Source organism: Uloborus diversus, chromosome 7 (genome assembly GCF_026930045.1).
Source record: "Uloborus diversus isolate 005 chromosome 7, Udiv.v.3.1, whole genome shotgun sequence".
Classification (NCBI taxonomy): Eukaryota; Metazoa; Arthropoda; class Arachnida; order Araneae; family Uloboridae; genus Uloborus; species Uloborus diversus.
Window position 1 is genome coordinate 171,098,981 of NC_072737.1, and position 24,941 is coordinate 171,123,921.

Consider the following 24,941-nt stretch of genomic DNA (forward strand, 5'->3'; position numbering starts at 1 on the left):
ACAGCACTGCATACACAACACGCACACATGCATACATACACACACACACCCACACACATGCGCCTACACAAACACACACGCGCATTCATACACACACACGCTCGTGATTGCGAAAAACATAATTTGAATTCAAGATGCCAAAAATTTAAATTAATATATATATATATATATATATATATATATATATTTTTTTTTTAAGCAATTGATACTCAGACAAAATTTGTCGAATAAGTATGCATGTCACAGTAACCTCTCAAATGGTCACTGCTGTCACAGCTGTGATGTCAAAGGGTCCTGCATGTTTCTCTGACATCTCACAGCTTAGATTTGAAGTTTTTTACTTTTAACTTTTTTGATAAACCAAAGAGAATGATGGATGAAAACTTATGCCCATCGAGAAAAAGGTTAAAAAGAAAATCTTCATTCAGCTCAGATATGGAATAAAAAATACTTACACGTATTAACGGAATAACTACTCTTTGTCAACTTTCTATGTGGTAAATTTTTCAAATCTCCTCCTCATATCCCAGAACCTGAGTCGCACTCCAGGCATGTACTTGCTCCATTTTTCCCTCTGTTGGATGCGATACAGCGCAAATATTAACGTAGACAGAAACACGAAGGAACAAAACTGCCAGGAAAAGTTTTCGAATGTCGCGAACTGTTCAAAATATCCGCTCACACTCTTGATAACCATTCTGGCGGCAGTTCTCTGGTGAAGTAACAAAAAGACGCTTGTGTTTAGAGACCTTGGGACAGACCATGTGCTGCGACAAAAAACAGCGTCGCTTTCCTGCTTGCAATCAATCTAGTAAACGACCTTCACGAAACGCGAAATCGGTGGGTACTTAATCTTGGGTAATCTTGGTGGGTAATCTTGACACTTGAGTTTTTTTACCTTTCCCGATACGAAACTAAGTTCAAAGGAAAACTAATCAGTTGACCTGAGGGGCTGTCCTTGAATGATGTCGCATTCTTTTCAGCATTTTGACCCCCTCTCCTTCTTGCTACAAAGTGTCACATTTCATCTTAACCATGACCCCCCCCCCTCTCCACATGTTATGCTAGTTCTCGTAAATATATTTTCATAAAAAATGCGTGATGTGATACGTTTTGCTGCTTCCTTCCCTTCTCACAAACTGTTACAATTTCTCATCCCCCCCTCCCTTCAAAGCATAATATCATTTGTGAACAGTCCTTTAATGCCCAGAATAATAATTTAAAAAAAACAAAACAAAACGTGAGATGTATTGAGGGGAGGGGGAGGGGGCTTCGGTGACATTTTCTTTATTTCAACTCAAATGAGTACATGAACTTGTTGAAGCAATTTAAAAATAATTAAATAAATAAATAAAAATGAGATGACAAAAAAGAAAAAAAAAAAGATAAATTAATTCGAATTATGGCATTTTGAATTCAAATTATGTTTTTCGCAATCACGAGTGTGTGTGTGTATGTAGGCGTGTGTGTTTGTGTCGAGGCATGAGTGTGTGGATATGTGTGTGTGTGTAGGTATGTGTATGTATGTGTGTGTGTTTGTGTCTGTATGCAGGCATGAGTGTGTATGTAAGTGTGTGTATGTATGCGTGGATGTTTGTGTCTGTGTGCAGGCATAAGTGTGTGTATGTGCGCGTGTATTTGTGTATGTGTGCAGGCATGAGTGTGCGTGTATGTGTGGATGTTTGTGTTTGTGTGCAGGCATGAATGTGTGTGTGTGCGCGTGTATTTGTGTATGTGTGCAGGCATGAGAGTGTGTGTGTATGTGTGTGTGCAGGTGTGTGCATGTATGCGTGTATATGTAGGATATGGACGCAACCTGGAGACGGTTTTCGCTAGAGGAGCAGCATCGTGAGGCCGACCGGCGGTGGTGCTGCAGGGGGAGGCGGTGGGAAAATAAAATCATAGGAACATCAAAACAGTCAAATGAGAACAATAAGCAATCGTGATTGCTCAAAAAAAAAAAAAAAAAAACCCCAAGATGTTCGTCCAGAACAGAACAATTCGCAATTCAAATAAACTGCAGGTGGCGCTGCATTCTCTGCATAATGGCTGCTGAAAGAAGTAAAACCATGACCTTACCACGCCCGCGTAGGTCATGATCTGGTCGATGAGACATCCGCCTTGTTCGCGCATAGTTGAATTCAGGGGCTTCTTGATGTGGAGTCACGGGAGGTCACTGAGAAAATTCCCTTATTCGGCAATTTTTGTCTGATGATTCTGCAAATTTCTAGACAGCAGTGCAATATTGCCATTATGCCAAATGTCTCTTCCATTAAACACAGGTACACGACACACGAGCATGCACGAATTTTCTGATTCGGTAAAATTTAGACTTCCGCTCAGCAAATCGAGAGTTCCTTCCTTCCAAAGATTTACGTTCGGGGCTCCCGTGATTAATTTGTTTTACCTCTTTGGCTGCTTTCTTAAATTATTGCAAGGTGCCGTATTCAAGTTCAAGAACTGCGAATCTTCCTCTCATATACGTCAGTAGTTCCCTTACACACTAGAGTAAAACCTGCCTACAACAATACTGTTGGAACCCCAAAAAAATATTGTTATATACAGGTAATCGTTATAGATAGTTTGATTATTTATGCTAACCTTTTGCTGGAACCGATTAAAATATCACTATAGACAGGTTTATTGTTATACAGTAAAATCTGGCTAAAACAATACTGTTGGGACCAAAAAAAAAAAAAAAATGTCGTAATAGATAGGTTATCGTTATAGACGGTTTGATCATTCATGCTGATATTTTGCTGGGACCAAAAAAAAAAAAAAAAAAATGCTATAGACAGGTTATCGTTATAGACAGTATCGTTACACACAGGTTTCACTGTAGACAGTATTGTTATACACAGGTTTCACTGTATTTGGAATAAGAAGGAATCTTTACTAATAATAAAGCTGAATGTCTCTCTGTCCGGAGGATGTCTGGATGTCCGTAGGATATCTGTAGGATGTCTGTAGGATGTCTGTGACGCGCATAGCGCCTAAACCGTTCGGCCGATTTTCATGAAATTTGGCACGAAGTTAGTATGTAGCATGGGGGTGTGCACCTCGAAGCGATTTTTCGAAAATTCGATGTGGTTCTTTTTTTATTCCAATTTTAAGAAAAAAAACTATCATAAATTACGAAATTATCATAACGTGTAACCGTAACATGGGCACAAGCCAATTGGCGAGATACGAAATTATCATAACGTGTAACCGTAACATGAGTACAAGCCAATTGACGAGAAAATTCACAATACATTATTTGTAAATACAGGCGAACCAAAAGACCTTTTAATTTTTCTATTACGGGCGAAGCCGTGCGGGTACCACTAGTTTTATATAAAACACTAAAATTTTTTCTCATGGCCTTTCCCTGAGGAAAAGTATGACTAATCATAACACAGACAAAAATGAACTAGAAGTCGCGCACCTACATTGCACAGCCATTTCTGTACAGTAGGAGCGCCTCGAATATTGTAGAAGTTTATTAATAATTAATAAGTCTCTAATTATTTGTGAAGTTATTGAAAAATTTCGCGGAGTCCCTATGAAAACTTCTTGGCTCCCCAGAAAGTCGCGGAGCAGTTTGGAAATAACAGTGGCATGTCAACTATATTCATATTTCTCAATAAAAAATTAAAAAATGAAATACTAAAAATATAAACAGAAATTTTAAAAATTAATTAAAAATATAAAAAATAAATAAATAAAATGAAATAAAAAAAATAATAAAAAACTACCTATACAAAAATACAGGAATGGTTTACAATGAACTTAAAAAAAAAATGTAACTGGACGAAAATAAAAGAAGTAAACAATAAAATTGTAGTTGTAACAGAAAAAGTACTATTTCCAATTCGAATAAGTTTGAATAATTAGAATTAAAAAAAAATCGTACGAAAAAAAAACGTTCAAAACTAAACAATCCTTAAAAAAAAAAAAAAAAAAAAAAAAATTAGCGATTTTAAAGTAGAGCATTCTTGATGGGGTGGTTTCCTTCAATCAAAAGTACTAACTACTTTTAGTCATTGAAATGGATAGAATGAGCAAAAAAAATTACATGGACCCAGAAAATACTTTCATTTTCCCAACAGTGTTGTTTAAAAATTAATTTTTTAAAATGTCCGATTTTTCAAACAAGGCGTGGTCTTTATGACGTCACAAATGATGCAGTTTGACGCATCTTTCTATTACGTTTCCACGTTATGATAATCAAGCAGCGAATTAAAATTGCGTTCTACGCTTGCTATCAACCATATCGTTGCCAATACACGTGAGTAAAGATGCGAATTAAATATTTTGTTCTGTGAATGGCAACATTGAATGGCCTTTCATCATTTGTGATGTCACACGACAGAAGTATAAACAATGAAAGCGCACCGATTTATGTAATTTTTTAAAAATATTAAACTTAAACAAATTATTTAAAAAATGGTCAGATCCTATGTTTTTAAGCATGCTCTTTCAGAAAAAAAAGTACTTTTAAAATTTTGGAAACAACCCCATTTACATGTGAGGCAGCGAGAACCAAAGGGATACTCTAAAAATTGGAGATGACCTGTATAAATGGTAGTTGAACCTCTCCTTTGTCCTTTAACAAGAGATAAGAGTGCACTAGTAGTCCTGGTAGGTTCAGCTATGCAACATGAGTTAGAAAAAGTTTTCAATGAAAACCTACTTTGGATCATATCTTTAAATGTGTTTTACTCAAAACTTGAAAATTTCCATTACATCAATTTGCTTCTCACTGCCTCATATAAGAAAACTGCTATTTTACTTATTTTCATTCTTCACCAAACCTGGTTTTCCTAATATCACGGTTTGCATTTCCACCGCAATAAAATGAAATCATTAGTTCAGGTGAAAAATCACACTATTGTGATAAATATTAAGTCATAACTAATTTATGTTTTATAAAAAATACTTATCTTTAACTTATAACATAAAAATTTAAAAAAGAAAGTTCACTAATAAGTGTAATCGAAAAGTCGCCTGCCAAAAAAAAATTCCCAAGTTTAAAAGAAGATCAATTTTTTTAAAGTACTAAAAAATATTTCGCAATGCCGAAATAAATATTATAATTATTAAATCGGAAACGCATTCTACTTAATCTTTGTATCATAGATGGCGCCACTACAGGTATAAACTGGTTTTCCTGAAAAAGATTGTTTTATGGAACTCGAACGAAATAAATTTCATTCATGATTGCGAATTTAGTATTGATAATGTGACCAGATTTTTCAAGCTAAAAATCAGGACACATGACGGGGGGGGGGGTAGAGTAGTTTTTTTTTCCACAGGCTTAATATTTTACGTAACAGAAAAATGCCAAGAAATAACTCAAATGTACCAATAAAGAACTCAAGTTGAAAATAATTTAATAGTATTGATGTAAAGAATATTGCATCACACAACAAAGTTATTAATCAAAATTATTATTTTCATTTGTACTTGCAGCGTATTAAACATTAAAGAATAACCATTTTACATGGCGTCCTTACGTTTACTGACAGCAAAAAATCGAAAACGCGTTTAAAAAATCTAGATTGTACGTTATATTTCTTGTGTGACGGAATTTAAACAAAAAAAGCGGGACATTTTCGACAAAGCGGGACACTTTGGCGGGACATTCCCGCAGCGAGACAGTAAGACAAAAAGCGGGACTCTCCCGCCGGACGTCTGGTCACATTATTATTGGATTTTAAAACGAATAGAATCTAGATGCATAAGCGCCAAGGGTTAAGTAAGCTAGTTAGATTTCTAACAGGTTATTACTTCGTTACATTGAAATTTTTGAGAGGAAACACAATGACCTCCAATCGGTATGCTATTGCTTGCGCTTAGTTGAGTTTTAAAAAATCGTGAAAACGGTTTTTGCGTAATGGTGCAAATTTTGGCAGCGAATCATTTCCATTCTTTGAGCAATGGTTATGGGCAGGTGTAGATCAGTAAATATATGTTACTGATTACCTGCATAATGTAGCAATACTATCAGTTACTGCTAATCACCACTGATTTAAAAAAAAAAAAGCTTTTATTTAGCGGCAAGCAAATAAACATGTTTGCACTATAAAAATAGAGTAATAAAAATTTCAGAAATAAAAAAAAAAAAGGTGAAAATGGAAAATTTCGCATTCACTGGCGTTTACCTTCCCACGGCAGCACGGTTATGGGTAAAAAATTTCAAAGATGCAAATAAATAGGGGGAAAAAAAATTGCAGTTACTGCCGTTTGCCTGCCCACGGGAGAAAGTTTCCGTCCTGCCGTGGGCAGGTAAAGAGTAGTAAGTGCATTCTGCCGATTTCCTGCAAAATGTAGCGATAAAAGCAGTTACTGCAGTTTGCCTGCCCACGGGAGAAAGTTTCCGTCCTGCCGTGGGCAGGTAAAGAGCAGTAAGTGCATTCTGCCGATTTCCTGCAAAATGTAGCGATAAAAGCAGTTACTGCTAATTACCACTGGTAAAAAAATGCTTTTTTCTCTGCTGCAACCAAATAAAAATGTTTGTACCATAAAACTACAGTCGAGTCCCGACTTACGCGAGGGATGCGTTCCAAGACTCCTCGTGTAAGTCGAAATTTCGCGTTGTGGAAAAATAAATGCATTCAAATTTTTTAAATCATACCAAATTCTTTTAGACACTTACAAACACCCCTCAAACTGCTCGAAAGCATTCCTGAACTATACACTGTAGTTTTTTTACATATAGAACTGAACATTTACTGTATTTAAAAAATTGTTTTATTCAACATGAAATACTTTAAGATGCACAAAATGAATGACCAATAGGAGGGAAAGACACACGGAGGTAAAACAACACGGTACGCGCAACATGTAGTAATACTAAAACGATGCACTATAACAGTACTGTACAATAAGATACAGTAACACTATTTAAGAATTTAAAAATGAAGATGGTGATGATTTATGCTCCATGATCAGATCGTTAATCCTATCTAATACATTTTTAAATACGGTTGCTTCGCCTTTTCTTTCATAACGTTCAACTTGTGGCAACATCTCCTCTTCCTGATATCTTTATTAATCCACAATACAAGAGCAGCTACCATTTTCATAATATTTACTTTGCTAGACTGCTCTGCAAGCTTCAATATTGAAACCAAGTTCTGAACTTTTACGAATATCTTTTTGTTTTGACTTTTAATTGTACGCATGGAAGATTCACTCATACTTATTGTCGTGCTACCGTCGACGTTTTGTAGTAGTTATCGAGAATCTTAGCCTTTTTTTTTTTTTATCAGAAACTTTCTTTTTTTCCCATCATCACAAAATTTAGATAAAAGTGCCCCCAAGGTGCCATTGTATTTCATCAACTTTAATATTTAGAATGAAAAAAAAAATGAATAAATAAAAAATGAAAGATGCGGAGTGATTATTTGATGCACTAACATAACGATGCCTAGATCAGTTTGGTGTGGGAAGTTTGACTGTCAGTGATACTTAAAGGGATGTAATAACATTCACGAAATTAGTATTTAGTAGCCAATAACGAAGCTGATACTTCCTTCCAAAAAAATTCGTGTGTGGGCGAAAAATTCACGTTAGCTCTAAAATTCGTTACTCCTGAAAAATTCGCGTTATAGCTATTTCGCGTAAGTCGGATCGCGTTGTAGCGGGAGTAGACTGAATATCAATATAGATATCAAAAAAAAAAAAAAAAGAAGATCGAAAAATCTGCAGTTACTGCCGTTTACCTGCACACGACAGCATAGTTCTTATTACTGAAATAATTTTATTATTTAGTAAAAAAGCTATTATTTCAAAGTCTGATTTTATACCCATTCCACCCCATTGGATGTTGTGAAATGGGTAGCATTGTTTTAAATTAAATTTCAGAGTGAAAACATGAATTTATTTATCATTTTTTCACAAAAATATATTAATATAAGGGTAAAAATATATTGAACAATGTTATCTGTAATGTCACTGTGTCACTGCAATTAAAGGTATACAGGGTTTGTCCGGAAAGTAATGAGCCTCATTTTTAAAAAATACTTTTAATGATCAGATTCTTACAAATACTTAAAAATCTTCAAAGTACGACCCTTCTGCGTCGATACACTTTTGCCAGCGCGATTTCCATGAATTGAAGGCTCCCTGGAAGTCCTCGACCGATAAGCTCTTTAGAAGTGACGTCGTAGTAGACTGGATGGTTTCCACGGTGTCCCAATGTTTCCCCTTCAGCTCTCGTTTCAGTTTGGGAAACAAAAAAAAGTCGGGCGGGGCTAAGTCGGGACTGTAGGGTGGCTGGGGAAGCGCGTCGACGCGAATTTTGGTCAAGTAGGAGGTCACAACAAAGCTGGTGTGAGACGGTGCATTGTCATGATGGAGTTTCCAACAATTTTTGATCTCCTTTCCGACGCGGGTGACGCGGTTATTCAGCCGTTGAAGCACTTCTTTGTAGAACTGACCCGTAACAGTCTTGCCAGGTGGGACGAACTCGTGATGCACTACTCCTTTAACATCGAAGAAGACAATGAGCATTGATTTCACGCGTGACTTGCTCATTCGAGCTTTTTTCTGGCTAGGCGACGCCGTGGTGTGCCATTCCGCACTCTGTCTTTTCGTTTCTGGGTCGTACTCGAATATCCATGACTCATCTCCAGTGATGACGTTGTCCAAAAAATTAGTGTTGTCCCTACACATTTTTTTCATCTCCTTGGAGACTTCCAAGCGATGCGTTTTTTGAGCATCGGTCAAAACTTTGGGCTCAAGTTTTGCGCAAATCTTTCGCATGCCCAATTCTTCCGACACAATCTCATGGACAATTGTTTTCGGCAAGTTCAACGAGTCTGACAACAAACGAACACTCATTCGGCGGTCTGAGTTCAACAATTCGCGCACACAACTCACATTGTTGTCCGTTTTCGAGGTTGAAGGGCGTCCAGACCGGGCCTCGTCGGTGACATCCTCACGACCCTCTTTGAAAGCTTTGTGCCACTTTTTTGCCTGCGAATAGGACATGCAAACCTCCCCGTAACCCTCCTGAAGCATATCGAAGGTTTCCTTGGCAGTTTTGTTCACTTTGACACAAAATTTTATCGCGTAGCGTTGTTCAATCGTTCTTTCCATTTTTAGTATGACAAGGGCGCGAAACAGAGGTCTCCGTAAAATGACGTCCTCACCGTTTCAGAGCTCGGAGGCGACTGAGGCATGGCTCGCTCGAAAGCTTAGGGTTCCCCCCACCACTTCCAAGCGGTCGCGCCGCTCGGCGGTGTACGGTCGCGTCACAATAAAATAAGGCTCATTACTTTCCGGACAAACCCTGTAATGTCCGCGTTTATTGAGGATTGACTGACTTAGCTTTTGATGATCTGTTCTTCTGCAATCTCCATTTTCGCATTATTGGGGAAGGTGAAAAAAATTTCCCATCAAAGACTTCTTAAGAATTTTTACAACATAAGCACAAGTATATAAAGATCCTAGAACTTCAGCAATAAAATATCTTTTAAATTTCTTAACACCATTCAACTAACACCTAATCTTCTGTAGACTTGAACATAAGCTTATTGGAATGGAAGTTAAATCAGACTGGTTTTCAATTTATTTAATCAGCTCTGGCGTTGTCTAGTGGTTGCATGGTACGACTTGTATTAGGCGGTAGGCAAATGATAATTTCACTATCGATAGCACGCTGTACAGTTTCATAGGTCAGCTGGCTTGCATGTCTTTTCAGATGCCTTGCGAAAAATTTGAACCATTCTTTAGAGATTGTCTTCCATCCATCCATATTTAGTGCAACCATAAGCAACTCCATAACATAAGGATTTCCGAATATATAAAACTTCTGATAAAATGAACAACTTACTTCAGAGAATAACTTTTAATGAGAAAAAAATGTTGATTCCACAGCCTATGTCCTGAAATCTAACATTATACCCATTCCAATCTACTTAAAAAAATTTAAGATATTTCTTAAAATCTGTGGAAATTTTCTTTTCTGATTTTTTTAGTTGACAAAGGAGACTTCCTTTAATGAAAATAACAGCAATAGAATGCTATCTAAATTCAAATAAAATCCTGGAAACAAAGTTTCAACGATATCAGTTAGTTTTGATTTTCACACTATAATTTACAAGAAGGCTGCCACTAAACTGACTGTTTCTATTCAGTTTTTTCTTGAACCAAAATAAAGTCAAACTATTGTGAATAACATGAGTGTTTTTATTTAAAAAAAAAAAAAAAACTTTTAGTTTCTGTAACTCGAAAGATTAATAAACTACCCATTCCACCCCACCTGACCCTAATAGGGCCATGAAAAAACAAAACAAAAATAACCATGCTCTAATAATTGATAATCTTCTTTACTAATAATAAAGCTGTTAGTCTCTCTGTCCGGAGGATGTCTGGATGTCTGTAGGATGTCTGTGACGCGCATAGCGCCTAGACCGTTCGACCGATTTTCATGAAATTTGGCACAAAGTTAGTTTGTAGCATGGGGGTGTGCACCTTGAAGCGATTTTTCGAAAATTCGATGTGGTTCTTTTTTTATTCCAATTTTAAGAACAAAAATATCATAAGATGAACGAGTAAATTACGAAATTATCCCAAGGTGGAACCGTAACATGGGCACAAGCTAATTGGCGAGAAAATTCTCCATACATTATTTGTAAATATACAGGCGAACCAAAAGACCTTTCAATTTTTCTATTACGGGCAAAGCCGTGCGGGTACCACTAGTTACTAATAATAAAGCTGAAAGTCTGTCCGGAGGATGTCTGTGATACGCATAGCGCCTAGACCGTTCGGCCGATTTTCATTAAATTTGGCCCAAAGTTAATTTGTAGCATGCTGGTGTGCACCTCGAAGCGATTTTTTGAAAATTCGATTTTGTTCTTTTTATATTCCAATTAAAAAAAATATCATAAGATGGACGAGTACATTACGAAATTATCATAACGTGGAACCGTAACATGGGCACAAGCCAATTGGCGAGAATTCACCATACATTATTTGTAAATATACAGGCGAACCAAAAGACCTTTTAATTTTTCTATTACGGGCAATGCCGTGCGGGTACCACTGGTTGCAAATAAATATACATATTGTAAATATTATTTATATTGATCTTACGTGAATCGCGTGATTACCTGCCAAAGAGCAGTACTTGAGGCATTAACGATGTACAAAGTTAAATAATACAAAGAGAGGAGCATCGAACTAAATTTTTTTAGGGGGGGGGGAGGAAAATTCTATAATTTTACCGAATGATAAAACACGAGCTTACACATATATCATACATATGTAATGTACATAACATCTAATGAGAAGGATCGTTAGGTATCTTTAAAAAAGAAAGAAGAATTTGTTGCAATGTAATCTCCGAATTTTCTGAATAGTGAGCAAAATTTGCCGAATAAGGAGTTATTTGGGAGGTTGCTGTGACCTCCCCTCGGGGCGCCCCTGAATGTGAAACGTAGTCATTTCTTTATAAACTTGACAGTTATAATTTCGGGAACACTTTTTTGCGTGTTTTTGAGTTTTTCCTTTTTCTTAAGGGGGGGGGGGTGAAGGGCAGCAGATTTCAAATCTGTCTAGGGGCGGCATGGAGCTAAATTCGACCCTGATAACAGATTTTCTTGAGAAAGACCTTGTGCAAAACGAAAGTTCTATCAGTGGCTTGAAATATACCGCCCGCCCTGTCTAGTGGTCAGAGGAGGTCCCGGGTAAGAATTCCTGCTCGGGCATGGATGTATAGTAAAACCGCGTTAAGTCGTCACTCAAGGGACCAAAAATTTTTGATCACTTATGCGGAGTGACTACTTATGTGGAGTGGGAAATTAAAGAAAAAAAAAGCCTTGCAAATATTTATGAATAGCAGTAGAATTCTGTGAGAAAAACAATAGCTTATGTAAGAAATGTCTATAGATTAGTGGAAATTTAAAAAAGGGGGAAAAATACTAATGATGGTTACTTTGTTTTGTTTTCTCTTACTTATACATTACTTAATAACAACAACTTATTTTAATGTAGTCACGGTACATTAATACAATCTTTCAATGTTGACTGATGAAGTTGTTGCTTACGGAAAAGAATTCTTTCTTCTAACGTACATCAAGCTTTAAATTATGTGTTTTTTGTTCCTTGTGAACGGATGTTAAATACTGACTAACTTTCTCCAGGTGTTAGATTTTGTCTGTCTTGCTGGAAGGAGTTAGATTCATATTCTCGGCACTTGGCAGAGTCACAGCAAGAACTATGCTTTGAATGACCAGAACCGAGGATCGAGATTTCAAGGAAAATAAATATCAAACAGCCTTTTAACTAAGTCCGACACTATTTTCTAAGATCCGATAAGGAAAAGGAATTTTAGAAAACAACTTTTGAGAGACTAGTTAAGCGAGTAAAATTAAATTTGGTGACCAGTAAAGGAGGGTCATTTTACATTACGGTGAATGAGACCTTGTCGGGACCAAAGAAAAACGACCACTTAAACGGAGTGACCACTTAACCTGTCGACTATTTATTGAGGTTTCACAGTACTTTCTTTCTCCTATCCTTGTCCTTTCTTTGTGTGAGTGTTTGTTGTGCTGTGAATGGTTGCCTATCCTATAAACGGGTCCTTATGGCATGTGTACTGTGGAAGTCGGATTTCACACCAAATTACGGTAAAGTTGGAAAAGTGAAGCAGAGTACCCCAAATTGCCAGCCTGGCACAAGACAGCAACAACAATCAAGCATGAGCATCAGCAGGGGTGCCCACAGGGGGGGGGGAAGGGATTATGGCACAAGTTGCGCCATGAAAATTTAGAGGGGGGGGGGATTTTTAAGTTTTTTAAAATTTGTTTATTTAAATTTAGTTCTTGATTTATTTTTAATTTTCATTATTTATTTTACTTTATTTTATTACATTCTGTTTTTTTTTTATTTCATCTATTTATTTAGAAATGTTTGTGTGAGTGTGTGTGCCATTGGCGTAGCAAACAACTTTTCCATTTAAGTAATAATAATAATAATAATTAAAAATAATGACCAAAATAAATAAATAATATTTAAAAACAAATAAATAAATGAAAATATTAAAAAATAAATAAAAAATAAAAACATTAAAAATAAATAAATAAATAAAAATATTAAAAAATAAGTAAATGAAATAAAAGAGAGAACTAAAAAAAAAAAAGGAAAACAGGGCTGAGAAAAATGGGGGGGGGGGAGGGAATTTGCACCACTGAACTTGGGGGTGATGGGCACCCCTGAGATTAAGAATTAAAACATGATTTTTTCATACTCACATGAATGAATATTTTCAAAATTGTTCCTTGCTGCTAAATGTTTCAGATCTCCCGTGATATTCAGGAGCCCATGTTTTGAGCTTGGTAAGTATTCGCTGAGCTTTTTCCGCTTTCGAATGTAATAGAAAATAATTCCAAACCAAATTGCTAACAAACTAAATGTTAGAAGCTGAAATATGAAGATTTGCTCCGAAGCTTTCAGAATCATATTTGTCATCCAATAAAAGCGCCAAAACTTGTTAATTTACCACCTCTCTTCCGACCATCAGTTCGAACGTAAACACTAAATTAAATGATTTTCTATTGTCATGAAGCTCATGAAACACGATCCATACGTTGAGTCGAAGTTAGTTTCACTTTTGCGATTCGGGAATACTCGTTAATTTTTACCGGAGGAATTCACCTTGAAAGCGTTGCAACATTTTGAACTTGAAACTGCGACTCGTATTTGAACAACTCAATTACATCATCTTCGTCTTTCAACTATCTCAGTTATGATAGTTAATTATCATGCTTCTAACGTCCGACTAAGAATAATTTCGTAATCTTTATACATAAATGGCTACTTCTGTCCGGATGTCCGGGGTAAACTTCAAAACTACTGGACGGATTTTGACCATTTTTTCACCATAGATAGCTACATTATCAGGGAGCAACTTAGAGTACAATTTATTAATTAAAAATTTATTTTAAAAAAGTTATGCTGGAAAACAGTAAATTTCATGTAATTTCCCCATGTTATGATTAAACATAGAGTAAAGAAATATACATAGCGAGGCCCCGTCTATGGTAAAAAGGAGATGAAATTGAAACCGGAATTGTGGGATACAGCGATGCAATGATGGGCGGTGTTATGATAACGTGATCGCTTCGTGAGTATAGTTTTCACCAATCTCGCAAAGAGACCATATAAAGTAGCTGGCGGATTGGTTTGCATTTTAATTCGTGTTTTAGTACAATTTCATAAACTTGCAACAATATCTAAGTTTAAATTAACAACCAATTGAGATTAAGTAATGGAATGTTTTGAATCAAGATGTATCTTAAAATACTTAGGAAGAAGCTAAGGATCTTGGGATACAGCGGTGCAACTTCCGGCTTCAATTTCTTAGTATAGCAGGGATTCTCTATGTAATTTCTTTACTCTATGTGATTAAATATAAAACCCATTGTTACAAAAATTCGTTGCCTAACAACAGCAATATTAAAAGAAATCATAATGAAAATTTTGAATCAAGGCTTCTCCGGAGTAAACATGAGTTTAAAGTCATTTAAACATTTGGAAACTCTACTTTTCGCACCCTGAGGGAAACATAGTAGAGAGCTTTTTTTTTCTTTTTTTTTGTGTGTGTGTACTACTTAATTAAATGAAGCAAGCGCACGGTTTTTTTTAGTGATCTTTGTTTTTGTTAGTTCATATTAAGGAAATTCTTCAAATTTTTATGTGCTTAAATTCGTGCTTTAGTTTCAAAATGAATATTCGTTGGTTTTTTATACTTATTGCCATTTTACTTTTATGGGTAAGGAAGAAACTCGATTTTTAATCACGTCAAAGCGGTGTGTTCTGAGTTCTTTCAGTTAAAACAGAAAACGAAAGAAAGTAGCGATTGTTTCTTACAATTATTACTGATCCAGGCAACGCCGGGTATTTTCGCTAGTTTGTATTTACATGAATGAAAAAAAAAAAAAAAAAAAGAGTGAATGAAAAGTGTGCGTTTCGAAAATGCATTGCAAACTAATAAACAAATGTTGTTTCAACCAGCTTTTCCCGCTCAGATCTGGATTTTTGGATCCTCATCTGGTCGGACAGCTTTCTTTCAGTAAAACTATTCCATTTTCTGCGTTTTTCAAACGTTATTTTTGTGTTAAGGTGAAACTTAAGTCTATTCATTATAAATTAAAGACTTTATTAAAGTTTGACAAAAGATTTTTTTTAAATGGGGGCTGCCTATTTAAACTTATTGCGACTCTCCCCCCCCTGTTGACATCCAATCTTTTCACATGCCACCACTACTATACTCACACTACACTACACTCCAGGGTACCCCGCACCGACACTACATCTGGTTGACTGAATTGTATAGAGCAGTGAAGAAAGCTCTGTGTTTTGATCCAGAACAAGAGCCAAACAAACCCTGATCCAGCACCCCCAAAATGTTTTATTTGGAATGAGAAAAGTGAGAATTTTTGTGACCACGAAGTACTTGACGTGCTCCAGTCACTATTAGCGAACACGGATGCAGGGCGGGCGAGAGGCAAGGCGTACCCTTTGTCATTTTGTTCACCGGGCCCCTCAAGGTACGGGCCCCTAATAGTTTCCGACTAGGCTGACATGACCTCTCATCGAGCCTGCTCGGATGATATTTTACAAGCTGATGTCAAACCTGTGACTCTCAACAGTTGGGCCAAGCCTAACCTGGCAGCATTGTGAAAGCTACGTTGATCCTAATCACAGCATTATGACGCTGCCAGGTTAGGTTTTCTCAAACTATAGTTACGAATCCAAGGCCTTAATTAACGTTTTGGATTGTTACAATCTTACTTTGAGTATTGTTTGTTGTTTTTAAATGCATATACAATTTGTGCAATAATTATGAAATATTTGATGATTTAATTTCGGCTGTTATTTGAATTATCACTAATCTTCTTTACTAATAATAAAGCTAAAAGTCTCTCTGTCTGGATGTCCGGAGGATGTCTGGATGTCTGGATCTCTGTGACGCGCATAGCGCCTAGACCGTTCTGCCGATTTTCATGAAATTTGGCACAAAGTTAGTTTGTAGCCTGGGGATCTGCACCTCAAAGCGATTTTTTGAAAATTCGATGTGGTTCTTTTTTAATTCCAATTTTAAGAACAAAAATATCCTAAGATGGACGAGTAAATTGCGAAATTATCATAACATGGAACCATAACATGGGCACAAGCCAATTGGCGAGAAAATTCACCATACATTATTTGTAAATATACAGATGAACCTAAAGACCTTTTAATTTTTCTATTATGGTCAAAGCCGTGCGGGTGTAACTTATAAATTAACTCAAGTAGACATGATTTTAACACACGAAAAAGAACTCAGTAAAACACATTAAATCCGTAATTTACTGCGATTTTTATTTTACTTCTTCCCCTCCTCTTTTTTTCTTTCGAGTTATGTCTTTGTTGAATCGGAGGCGTGATATACTAAAATTCAGTAAAGTATGCTTTTTTACTTTTTTGCAGAACGTTGAATCGAAGAGATCTAGCACTGAAAGGATTTTCACACCGTGAACAATGCTCAGATGGAATGGACGATGGAGCTCAAGAAGTTGAATCAAACACACAGGCATACTGCAAAAAAAAAAAAAAAAAAAAAAAAAAAAAAAAAACAGAAAACAATATTGAAAAAAATTAATTTGAATTTTGACATCTTGAATTCAAAGTATGTTTTTTGCAATCATGTGTTTTTTTGCGTGTATGCAGGCATGTGTGTGTGTGGGTATGTGTGTGAAGGTGTGTGTTTGTTTTTGTGTGCAGGCGTGTGTGGGTATGTGTGTGAGTGTGTGTGTAGGTGTGTGTCTGTGTCTGTGTGCAGGCGTGTATGTGTGTGTAGGCGTGTGTTTGTGTCTGTGTGCAGGCATGAGTGTGCGTGTATTTTTGTGTGTATGTGTGTGTGGGCATGTGTGTGTATATGTGTGTGAGTGTGTGTGTGTGTGTGTAGGAATGCGTGTGTCTATGTATACGTGTAAGATATGGACGCAACCTAGAGACAGACCGGTCGACGGTGGTGCTGGCAGAGGGAGGCGGTTGGAAAATAAAATCATAGCACGCCAAAAACAGTCGAGTGAGAACAATAAGCAATCGTGATTGCTCAAAAAAGAACATTCCTGGAAAGTATGGGCAGCCTGATTTCTATCAGTAACGAATCTGGCTAAACACGGGAGCCTTCCCCGCTAAATCAGTAATTTTACCGAAATGAACCCGAACTTTTTGTTCAGAGTTCGGAAACTTTCCCTATAAAAGTCCGACTTGTTTCTAGAATAAGTCAGGAACCTTAAGATAGAACTTATAACTAAGCAGCTCAGTTATTCACTATGCTGGACTGATGAGACCATGACAAGGACGAAACTACACTCTGTGGATGTCATAACCGGGCTGTCGGTATATTGCAGGTTCAACCTAATGTGTTCTTCAGACTTTTAAATGCTTGATAGCTCCACGTTATCCTCATATTAATTATAGCCTATAATCGAGTAACGCGAGTGTTTCAACAATGAAACTCGCGCCACGGCATGATAATTTGATAATATGTTTTGGTAATGTTTAACGTGCAGGGAAAGGATTTACAAGGCTGAACTCGATCCGGTAACTTAATTGTTTTACTCGTAAGATTGTGTCATTTCAGGGGAATGAAGAAACGAAAGAATGGTTTACAATGAACTCTATTTACAGGAGTTTAGGGTTAACTCACTGAAGTTAGGGTTAAAATGTCAACTATCAAATTATCACCAAACAGGCAACTGCTTCGTTCAAATGTAGAAGCACTTTTCACCCGTCTTACCTTGACGGGCGATTTTATAGTTTCAGGAGAATGAAGAAACGAAAAAAGGCCAACAATGAACTCTATCTACAGGAGTTTAGGGTTAATTCACTGGAGTTAGGGTTAAAATGTCAACTATCAAAATATCACCAAACAGGCAACTGATTCGTTCAAATGTAGAAGCAGAGGCGTAGCTAGACCCGACTTTCGGGGGGGGGGGGTTACTTCTTTTATATATATATATATATATATATATATATATATATATATATATATATATATATATATATATATATATATATATATATATATATATATATATATATATATATATATATATATATATATATATATATATATATATATATATATATATATATATATATATATATATATATATATATATATATATATATATATATATATATATATATATATGTAAATGTTTTTAGTATTAAAAAAATAAGAGGGAGGTGAATCTTACATACTTAGGGATGGGGTGCCCCAATTCCGATACTTGTGTCAAACAAAACAAAAGCATTTTTTTTTTTTTTTTCAATGTTATGGGAAAATTCAACTTTTTTTTTTATCTTTTCCTCCATTTAATTTAAAGTGAAATTTTCTAGTAACGTCTTGTCAAAAACCAGTCGATCCAAATCAGGGGGAAATCACATATCTGATGAGCGTGTTCCGTTCATTTCAGTGTGACTGCTTAATTTCGAGGCTGACACACATTTACAAAAGCTGGCATCCCTAAAAGCTAATAGATACTTCCATTTTCGCCTGTAAACTGGATGTTTAACTTTCAATCTCATCGGTGGTCAGACTATAAAGACTATTTTTACCAACTTGGTTTGCACTAAAAGTATGAAATAAAATAAAATAAGACTTCTTGAATTATAAGACCAGACCAACAAAAACCTCTATCGTCTCGAATTCCGGTTATGCTATCATTTTTGGATTCGAAGCCCAATGATCTTTAAAGCAGCAAACAAAAACATTTTCTTCAACTCAAACAGAGGAATAGGGAAGTTGCAACCTATTAAATGTTCATATTTTGATTATTGGATATTGTTAATTGACCCTCAAAACTAAAAAATGCATTATCGCCAAATTTTAAAACACCGTGATTGATTTTTAATGAATTTTTGAAAATCCACGAGCAAAAGTGCGCTTTTCTGAAACGTCACGAGCTTACGTCACAGGGCACCACTAATGGGCAGCCTTCCGCCGAAGATCCCTTGTCTTCGTACGGACATTTTGAGCGCGCTGATATTTTTATTTTTTAGAAATTCAATAATCCTTTTGAACACACTATGGAGGCCGGATTCGTTAAAGCACAATCTAAATAATCTTAATCAAGTAACATCAATGATGATATTCCAATATTTCCGAGAGGATGTTAATGTTCCAGAAACGCGAGGAGTTAAACGCAAGGAGATAAGCCTTTTACGTTTCGTCTTCGAAGACAACTGCATGTCCTTCGGCTTCTCCCGTATCGGAAGAGCGCATGAAATCACTTCCTATGCCATTTGACGTCACAAGCGCTTGAACTTTAAAAATTAATTTAAAAAAAACTACTTATCGTATTGCAAAAAAATTTTCACCTATGATGTTCATACATGTTACTCTATCATATAAAAATAAAATTGAAAAATCGAAAACTTCCCTATTGTCTTCAAGAGCTGAGGAGGCAGTGGAAAAAAGGGAGAAATGCGTTCCACGAATAGACTTTCCCAGGGAGATTAACAAAAGGACAGTCGTTTCGTGCACTTTCTTGGAAGAAGAGTAAAGGGGTGAAATTCACAGGTTTGACATGTAAGATGAACATTTCAAGTTCATGGTTAAAGGTCATTCAAGTTAAAAGCCAATTCGCTCTGTTATCTGCATTAGTACTGTTCTTTGGTTGCACTCTTTCTTAAAATTGTGATTCCTTAGAAAACCGAAATGATAGGAGTGAAAGGAAAGTATAAATTTTTTCAAGTGATGAAAAAAAGAAAACCGAAGAATACTGGCCAAGTTAGATTTGCAGCAATTGCTAACCTCAAGAAGATAAATAATAAATCAAAAAAAAAAAAAAAAAAAAAAAAAAAAAAAAAAAAAAAAAAAAAAAAAAAAAAATCAAGGCCAAAAAGCAATAAAAGACTTTTTCTTGAAAAAGATATGCTTAAAGTTTCTTTTACTGTCAAAATGATTCCTTAAAAAATCGCAATAAAGCACTTAATAATGTAATAAAAGAATAAATACCTAACAAAACTAATACAGAGGAATTGTAATCAAGAGCGCATATTGTCTTTAGTATTGATTTCAAATTTTCACCATCATATTTCAAATTTCTATAAAAAGTTTCTTAAAGCCCCCGTATCTCAAAACCTCTTTATCTCGATTTTTTTCTTTAATGTGAAATTCGAAATATAGATTCGACTGTATGCAATATTCCCACTGCGCGGCTCATAAAATTAAACATATTTAACAATTTGCAGAATCTATGACAAAGAAAGGCTACATATACGTGGATTTAACTAATCAATCACATTTCTAAAGCGAAGTGTCAAATTTCACTCAATTATCAAAAAATTGTCGCAGCAGAGGGAAGCGTCTTTATGTTTGAGGAGCAGATTTTCAATGACATTGGGAGGAGGGGGGGGGGAATGAATTTTTGACCTTTGTTACTCAGAAAAAAGTCGTTTTGATTTTTTTTTCTTTTTCTTCTTTTTTTTCTTTTTCTTCTTTTTTTTCTTTTTCTTCTTTTTTTCTTTCTCCTCTTTCTTCTTTCTCTCTCCTTTTTTTTCTGACTAACCTTTCGGGGGGGGGGGGGTTTGTCCCCAAACCCCCCCCCCCTTAGCTACGCCCCTGTGTAGAAGCACTTTTCACCCGTCTTACCTTGACGGGCGATTTTATAGTTTCAGGAGAATGAATAAACGAAAAAAGGCCAACAATGAACTCTATCTACAGGAGTTTAGGGTTAATTCACTGGAGTTAGGGTTAAAATGTCAACTATCAAAATATCACCAAACAGGCAACTGATTCGTTCAAATGTAGAAGCACTTTTCACCCGTCTTACCTTGACGGGCGATTTTATAGTTTCAGGAGACTGAAGAAACGAAAAAAGGCCAACAATGAACTCTATCTACAGGAGTTAGGGTTAAAATGTCAACTATCAAAATATCACCAAACAGGCAACTGATTCGTTCAAATGTAGAAGCACTTTTCACCCGTCTTACCTTGACGGGCGATTTTATAGTTTCAGGAGACTGAAGAAACGAAAAAAGGCCAACAATGAACTCTATCTACAGGAGTTTAGGGTTAATTCACTGGAGTTAGGGTTAAAATGTCAACTATCAAAATATCACCATTTAGAAATAAGTTTCTGAAAAACAGGTTGCATTTAACAAAATAAGCATCAAGTAATGATAACAACAATTACTGATTTGCAACTTTCTTTCCTTTTCCGTATTTTCCCATTTTATTTAGAAACTAGTGGTACCCGCCCGTAATAGAAAAATTAAAAGGTCTTTTGGCTCGCCTGTATATTTACAAATAATATATGGTGATTTTTCTCGCCAATTGGCTTGTACCCATGTTACGGTTCCACGTTATGATAATTTCGTATCTCGCCAATTGGCTTGTGCCCATGTTACGGTTCCACGTTATGATAATTTCGTAATTTACTCGTCCATCTTATGATATTTTTGTTCTTAAAATTGGAATAGAAAAAGAACCACATTGAATTTTCAAAAAATCGCTTCGAGATGCACACCTCCATGCTACAAACTAACTTTTTGCCAAATTTCATGAAAATCGGCCGAACGGTCTTGGCACTATGCGCGTCACAGAGATCCAGACATCCTCCGGACAGAGAGACTTTCAGCTTTATTATTAGTAAAGATAAAGAAGTGTAAAATATTTTGAAATTTTATATGTGCTCCAGCAAGCGAGAACGATTTTAGTATGATCTGCGGTCGTCGGGAAGAAAATGTTGGGGACCACTCTTATAAACAAATTATATTACATACACTTTTTATGTAGGTAGCTCAGTTTCACCATTTTAATAACTTAATCATATACAGAAAACTCACTACAAAAAGTAACTTCAACAAATTATAGCTTTCTATCTATACGTCTTGGGAAGAAATGTTTGGACAAAATTTATAGGTCCATGATAGTCATTTAGTTGAAATGGAGCAACAATATAATGACGTTCACTTTAAGTTTTACCACCATATTGCAATTTTTTGTTACAAAAGTTTATAGGTTGTTTGTGTCGCCGATAGAAGTCTACAAAATAATGTCAATGTTTTGCTAACTATTTAAGTCTTGCATTAAATAAATCAGGAATAGTATATTTCAACTGATTATTTCCTCGCAGCGGATATTATTAATGTTTAACATTACTTTTGATTATTATTTGTTAGTCTTTTATAAGGGGTCATCTTCTAATATTTCGTTTGTTTGGTCGAAAATATTGTTATAGTGCATTCCACTACAGTGTCCACATATTGACGTGCAATCGAACCAAGCTTTACAACAGATACAGTTTGTAACTCATAATGTTTTACAATTGCAAGATATTAGTTGGAGAAGTTCCCTTAGAGCAGAGGTAATCGTCATGAGCTTAGGAATCAGTCTGTTGCTTGAAGTATATTGACAACCCGACTCTTCTGGGGTAAGTTTAAAACCTAACCAAGTTTGAATCTGGTGGTAAACCCTAAAAAGATGTTGACGAGCGGCATCTGAAGTTGATGGAAGTTTTTCGAAATCAAAATTTGACTTTAGAGACATTTTTGCTATTACTTGCTTATACACAAACTTTTATTCAAACTTGGTTAGATTTTAAACTTCCAGCAGAAGAATGGGGTTGACAATATACTTCAAGCAACTGACTAATACCTAAGCCCATGACAATTACCCCTGCTCCAAATGAACTTCTCCGACTAATAATCTTGCAATTGGAAAACATTGTGTGTTACAAACTGTAGCTGTCGTAAAACTGGGTTTGATTGGACATCTATTTGTGGACACTGCGGTGGAATGCATTGTAACAATATTTTTGGACCAAACATTATTCTGTAGACTCTCAGCGACACAAACGAACTATAAACTTTTGTAACAAAATACTGCATTTTCGTTGTAAAACCTTAAAGTGAACGTAATTACATTGATGCTCCATTTCAACTAAATGACTATTGCAGATCATCATTGTATTATTAACTATAAGTTTTGTTCAAACATTTCTTCCCAAGCCGTAATGATAAAAAGCTGTAGTTGTTGAATTTATTTTTTGTTTTTTGTAGTGAGTTTTCTGTATGTGATTAAGTTAGTAAAACGGTGAAACTGAGTTATCTACATAAAAAGTGTATGTAACATAATTTGTTTACAACAGTGGTCCCCAATTTGTTTCGTCCCATAAGGGCCGCAGATCATAGTAAAATCGTTCTCGCGGGCTGGAGCACATATAAAATTTCAAAATGTTTTACTCTTTTCTAAATGACATGGGAAATGCGAAAAAGGAAGGAAAATTGCAAACAAATTTTTCTTATCATTACTTGATGCTTCTTTTGTTAAATGCAACCTGTTTTTCATAAACGAATTTCTAAATATTTGGCTCCAAATTTGGAACATTGTCATTAATCGTGCTCTTCGAGTTGTAACATTTCACAAAACAGCGGGCCAAGTGGATCAGCTTCGCGGGCTGGATGTGTTCCGCGGGCCATTGGTTGGGCACCACTGGTATCTCATACTGTTAGGAGTGAAATAAAAAAAGGAACTCCTTGGTAACATCATTAATTTTTGAGCTGTAAGCGTATAATCATAGTACTGCTCTTGCAATGTTTCGGAAGGGTAGGGGGGGGGGTAGCAAGAAGAGTGGGGGTCGGGACTTTGTGTTTCTTAGTATATAATTTAAGTTCTAACATCCTGCAAAAAAAAAAAAAAAAAAAAAAAAACAGCTTGCTTTTAATTAGTTGCTACACGAAAAGCGTATAATCATAGCACTGCTCTTGCAATGTTCCGGAGGGGGTGGTGAGAAAAGCAAGAGGGGTGGAGGTCGGGACTTTGTGCTTTTTTAGTGTATACTTTATGTGCTAACATCCTGCGAAAATTCAGCTTTCCCTAAATTAGTTGCGACACGAAAAACGTATAATCATAGTACTGCTCTTGCAATGTTCCGGAGGGGGTGGTGAGAAAAGCAAGAGGGGTGGAGGTCGGGACTTTGTGCTTTTTTAGTGTATACTTTATGTGCTAACATCCTGCGAAAATTCAGCTTTCCCTAAATTAGTTGCGACACGAAAAACGTATAATCATAGTTCTGCTCTTGCAATGTTCCGGAGGGGGTGGTGAGAAAAGCAAGAGGGGTGGAGGTCGGGACTTTGTGCTTTTTTAGTGTATACTTTATGTGCTAACATCCTGCGAAAATTCAGCTTTCCCTAAATTAGTTGCGACACGAAACCTTTATTGACTGGGCTAAAATATTTTTCTCTTGAGACCAAGTAGAAGGATTCCCACATAATTTTCTTACACATGGAGTATACATCTATTAACAACATAAAACCAACAATCACGTGCCTTAAATTTAAATTTAAGACTGTTTTGGTGTCTTAATCCAAATTGTTAGTTATAATTTGATTATTAATATTTAATTTTATCTTTTCTTTCAGTTTCTATCCTAATTTTAAGATTTTTGCTAACAGGTAACTTATCTGTTAAGTTTTCTGGCAAAGAACGACTACCCTTTTCTGCCGCACATGGCCTTGTCAATGCACGTGGCTAGAAATTTTCTATAGTGCCTGAAGGACAGGTCATTAGAAATTTTGAAAATTATAATGGCTGCTGCTTGGGATCACATAATTGAGGCAGCCTAATTCGTACAGGAGCCACTTGATTTTGACGAAATTAGCAACGGCAATTATCGGGAGGAAACTAAGTTTGGAACCAAATGACGTCTTTATGACGTACGTATGTGTTTACTGATTTGTGCTCTTTATTAACAAGCCAGCTGTTGGGAGCTCTCTTTGTTATATTTCAAGTATAAATACTCTCAAAAATGCGAAGAATTTGCGTTTCCTTTACAAGGTAAGTAGCATTACAACTATTTCGCTAATGCATATGAAAAAAATATATCAGGCCTGAAATTGGCACCGAGGGCTCTTTCCCCTAATGTTTCCATCGCTTTTAATTA

General features: G+C 35.9%; 2 protein-coding genes across 3 annotated transcripts in view; both read right to left on the reverse strand.

The window, feature by feature from the left end:
- The window catches only part of LOC129225562 (cytochrome P450 4V2-like), a 73,178-nt gene extending 59,691 nt beyond the window's left edge, over window positions 1-13,487 (reverse strand). The window contains exon 1 of one of the 2 annotated variants that reach the window (XM_054860008.1): window positions 13,248-13,487. The gene's annotated coding sequence lies outside the window, so the exon portion shown is untranslated. Of the gene's footprint in view, window positions 1-455; window positions 725-13,247 lie in introns of those variants that run through there. The other variant, XM_054860007.1, reaches the window with a different exon arrangement.
- LOC129226998 (histone-lysine N-methyltransferase SETMAR-like) lies at window positions 8,038-9,009 on the reverse strand. The gene has a single exon (XM_054861626.1). It carries the CDS (start codon window positions 9,007-9,009, stop codon window positions 8,038-8,040), a length of 972 nt encoding a protein of 323 aa, XP_054717601.1.
- Window positions 13,488-24,941: the final 11,454 nt, after the last annotated feature.

Coding starts and splice junctions, on each gene's coding strand:
- LOC129226998 (XM_054861626.1), bottom strand. CDS start 9,009: ATGCTTCAGGAGGGTTACGGGGAGGTTTGCATGTCCTATTCGCAGGCA.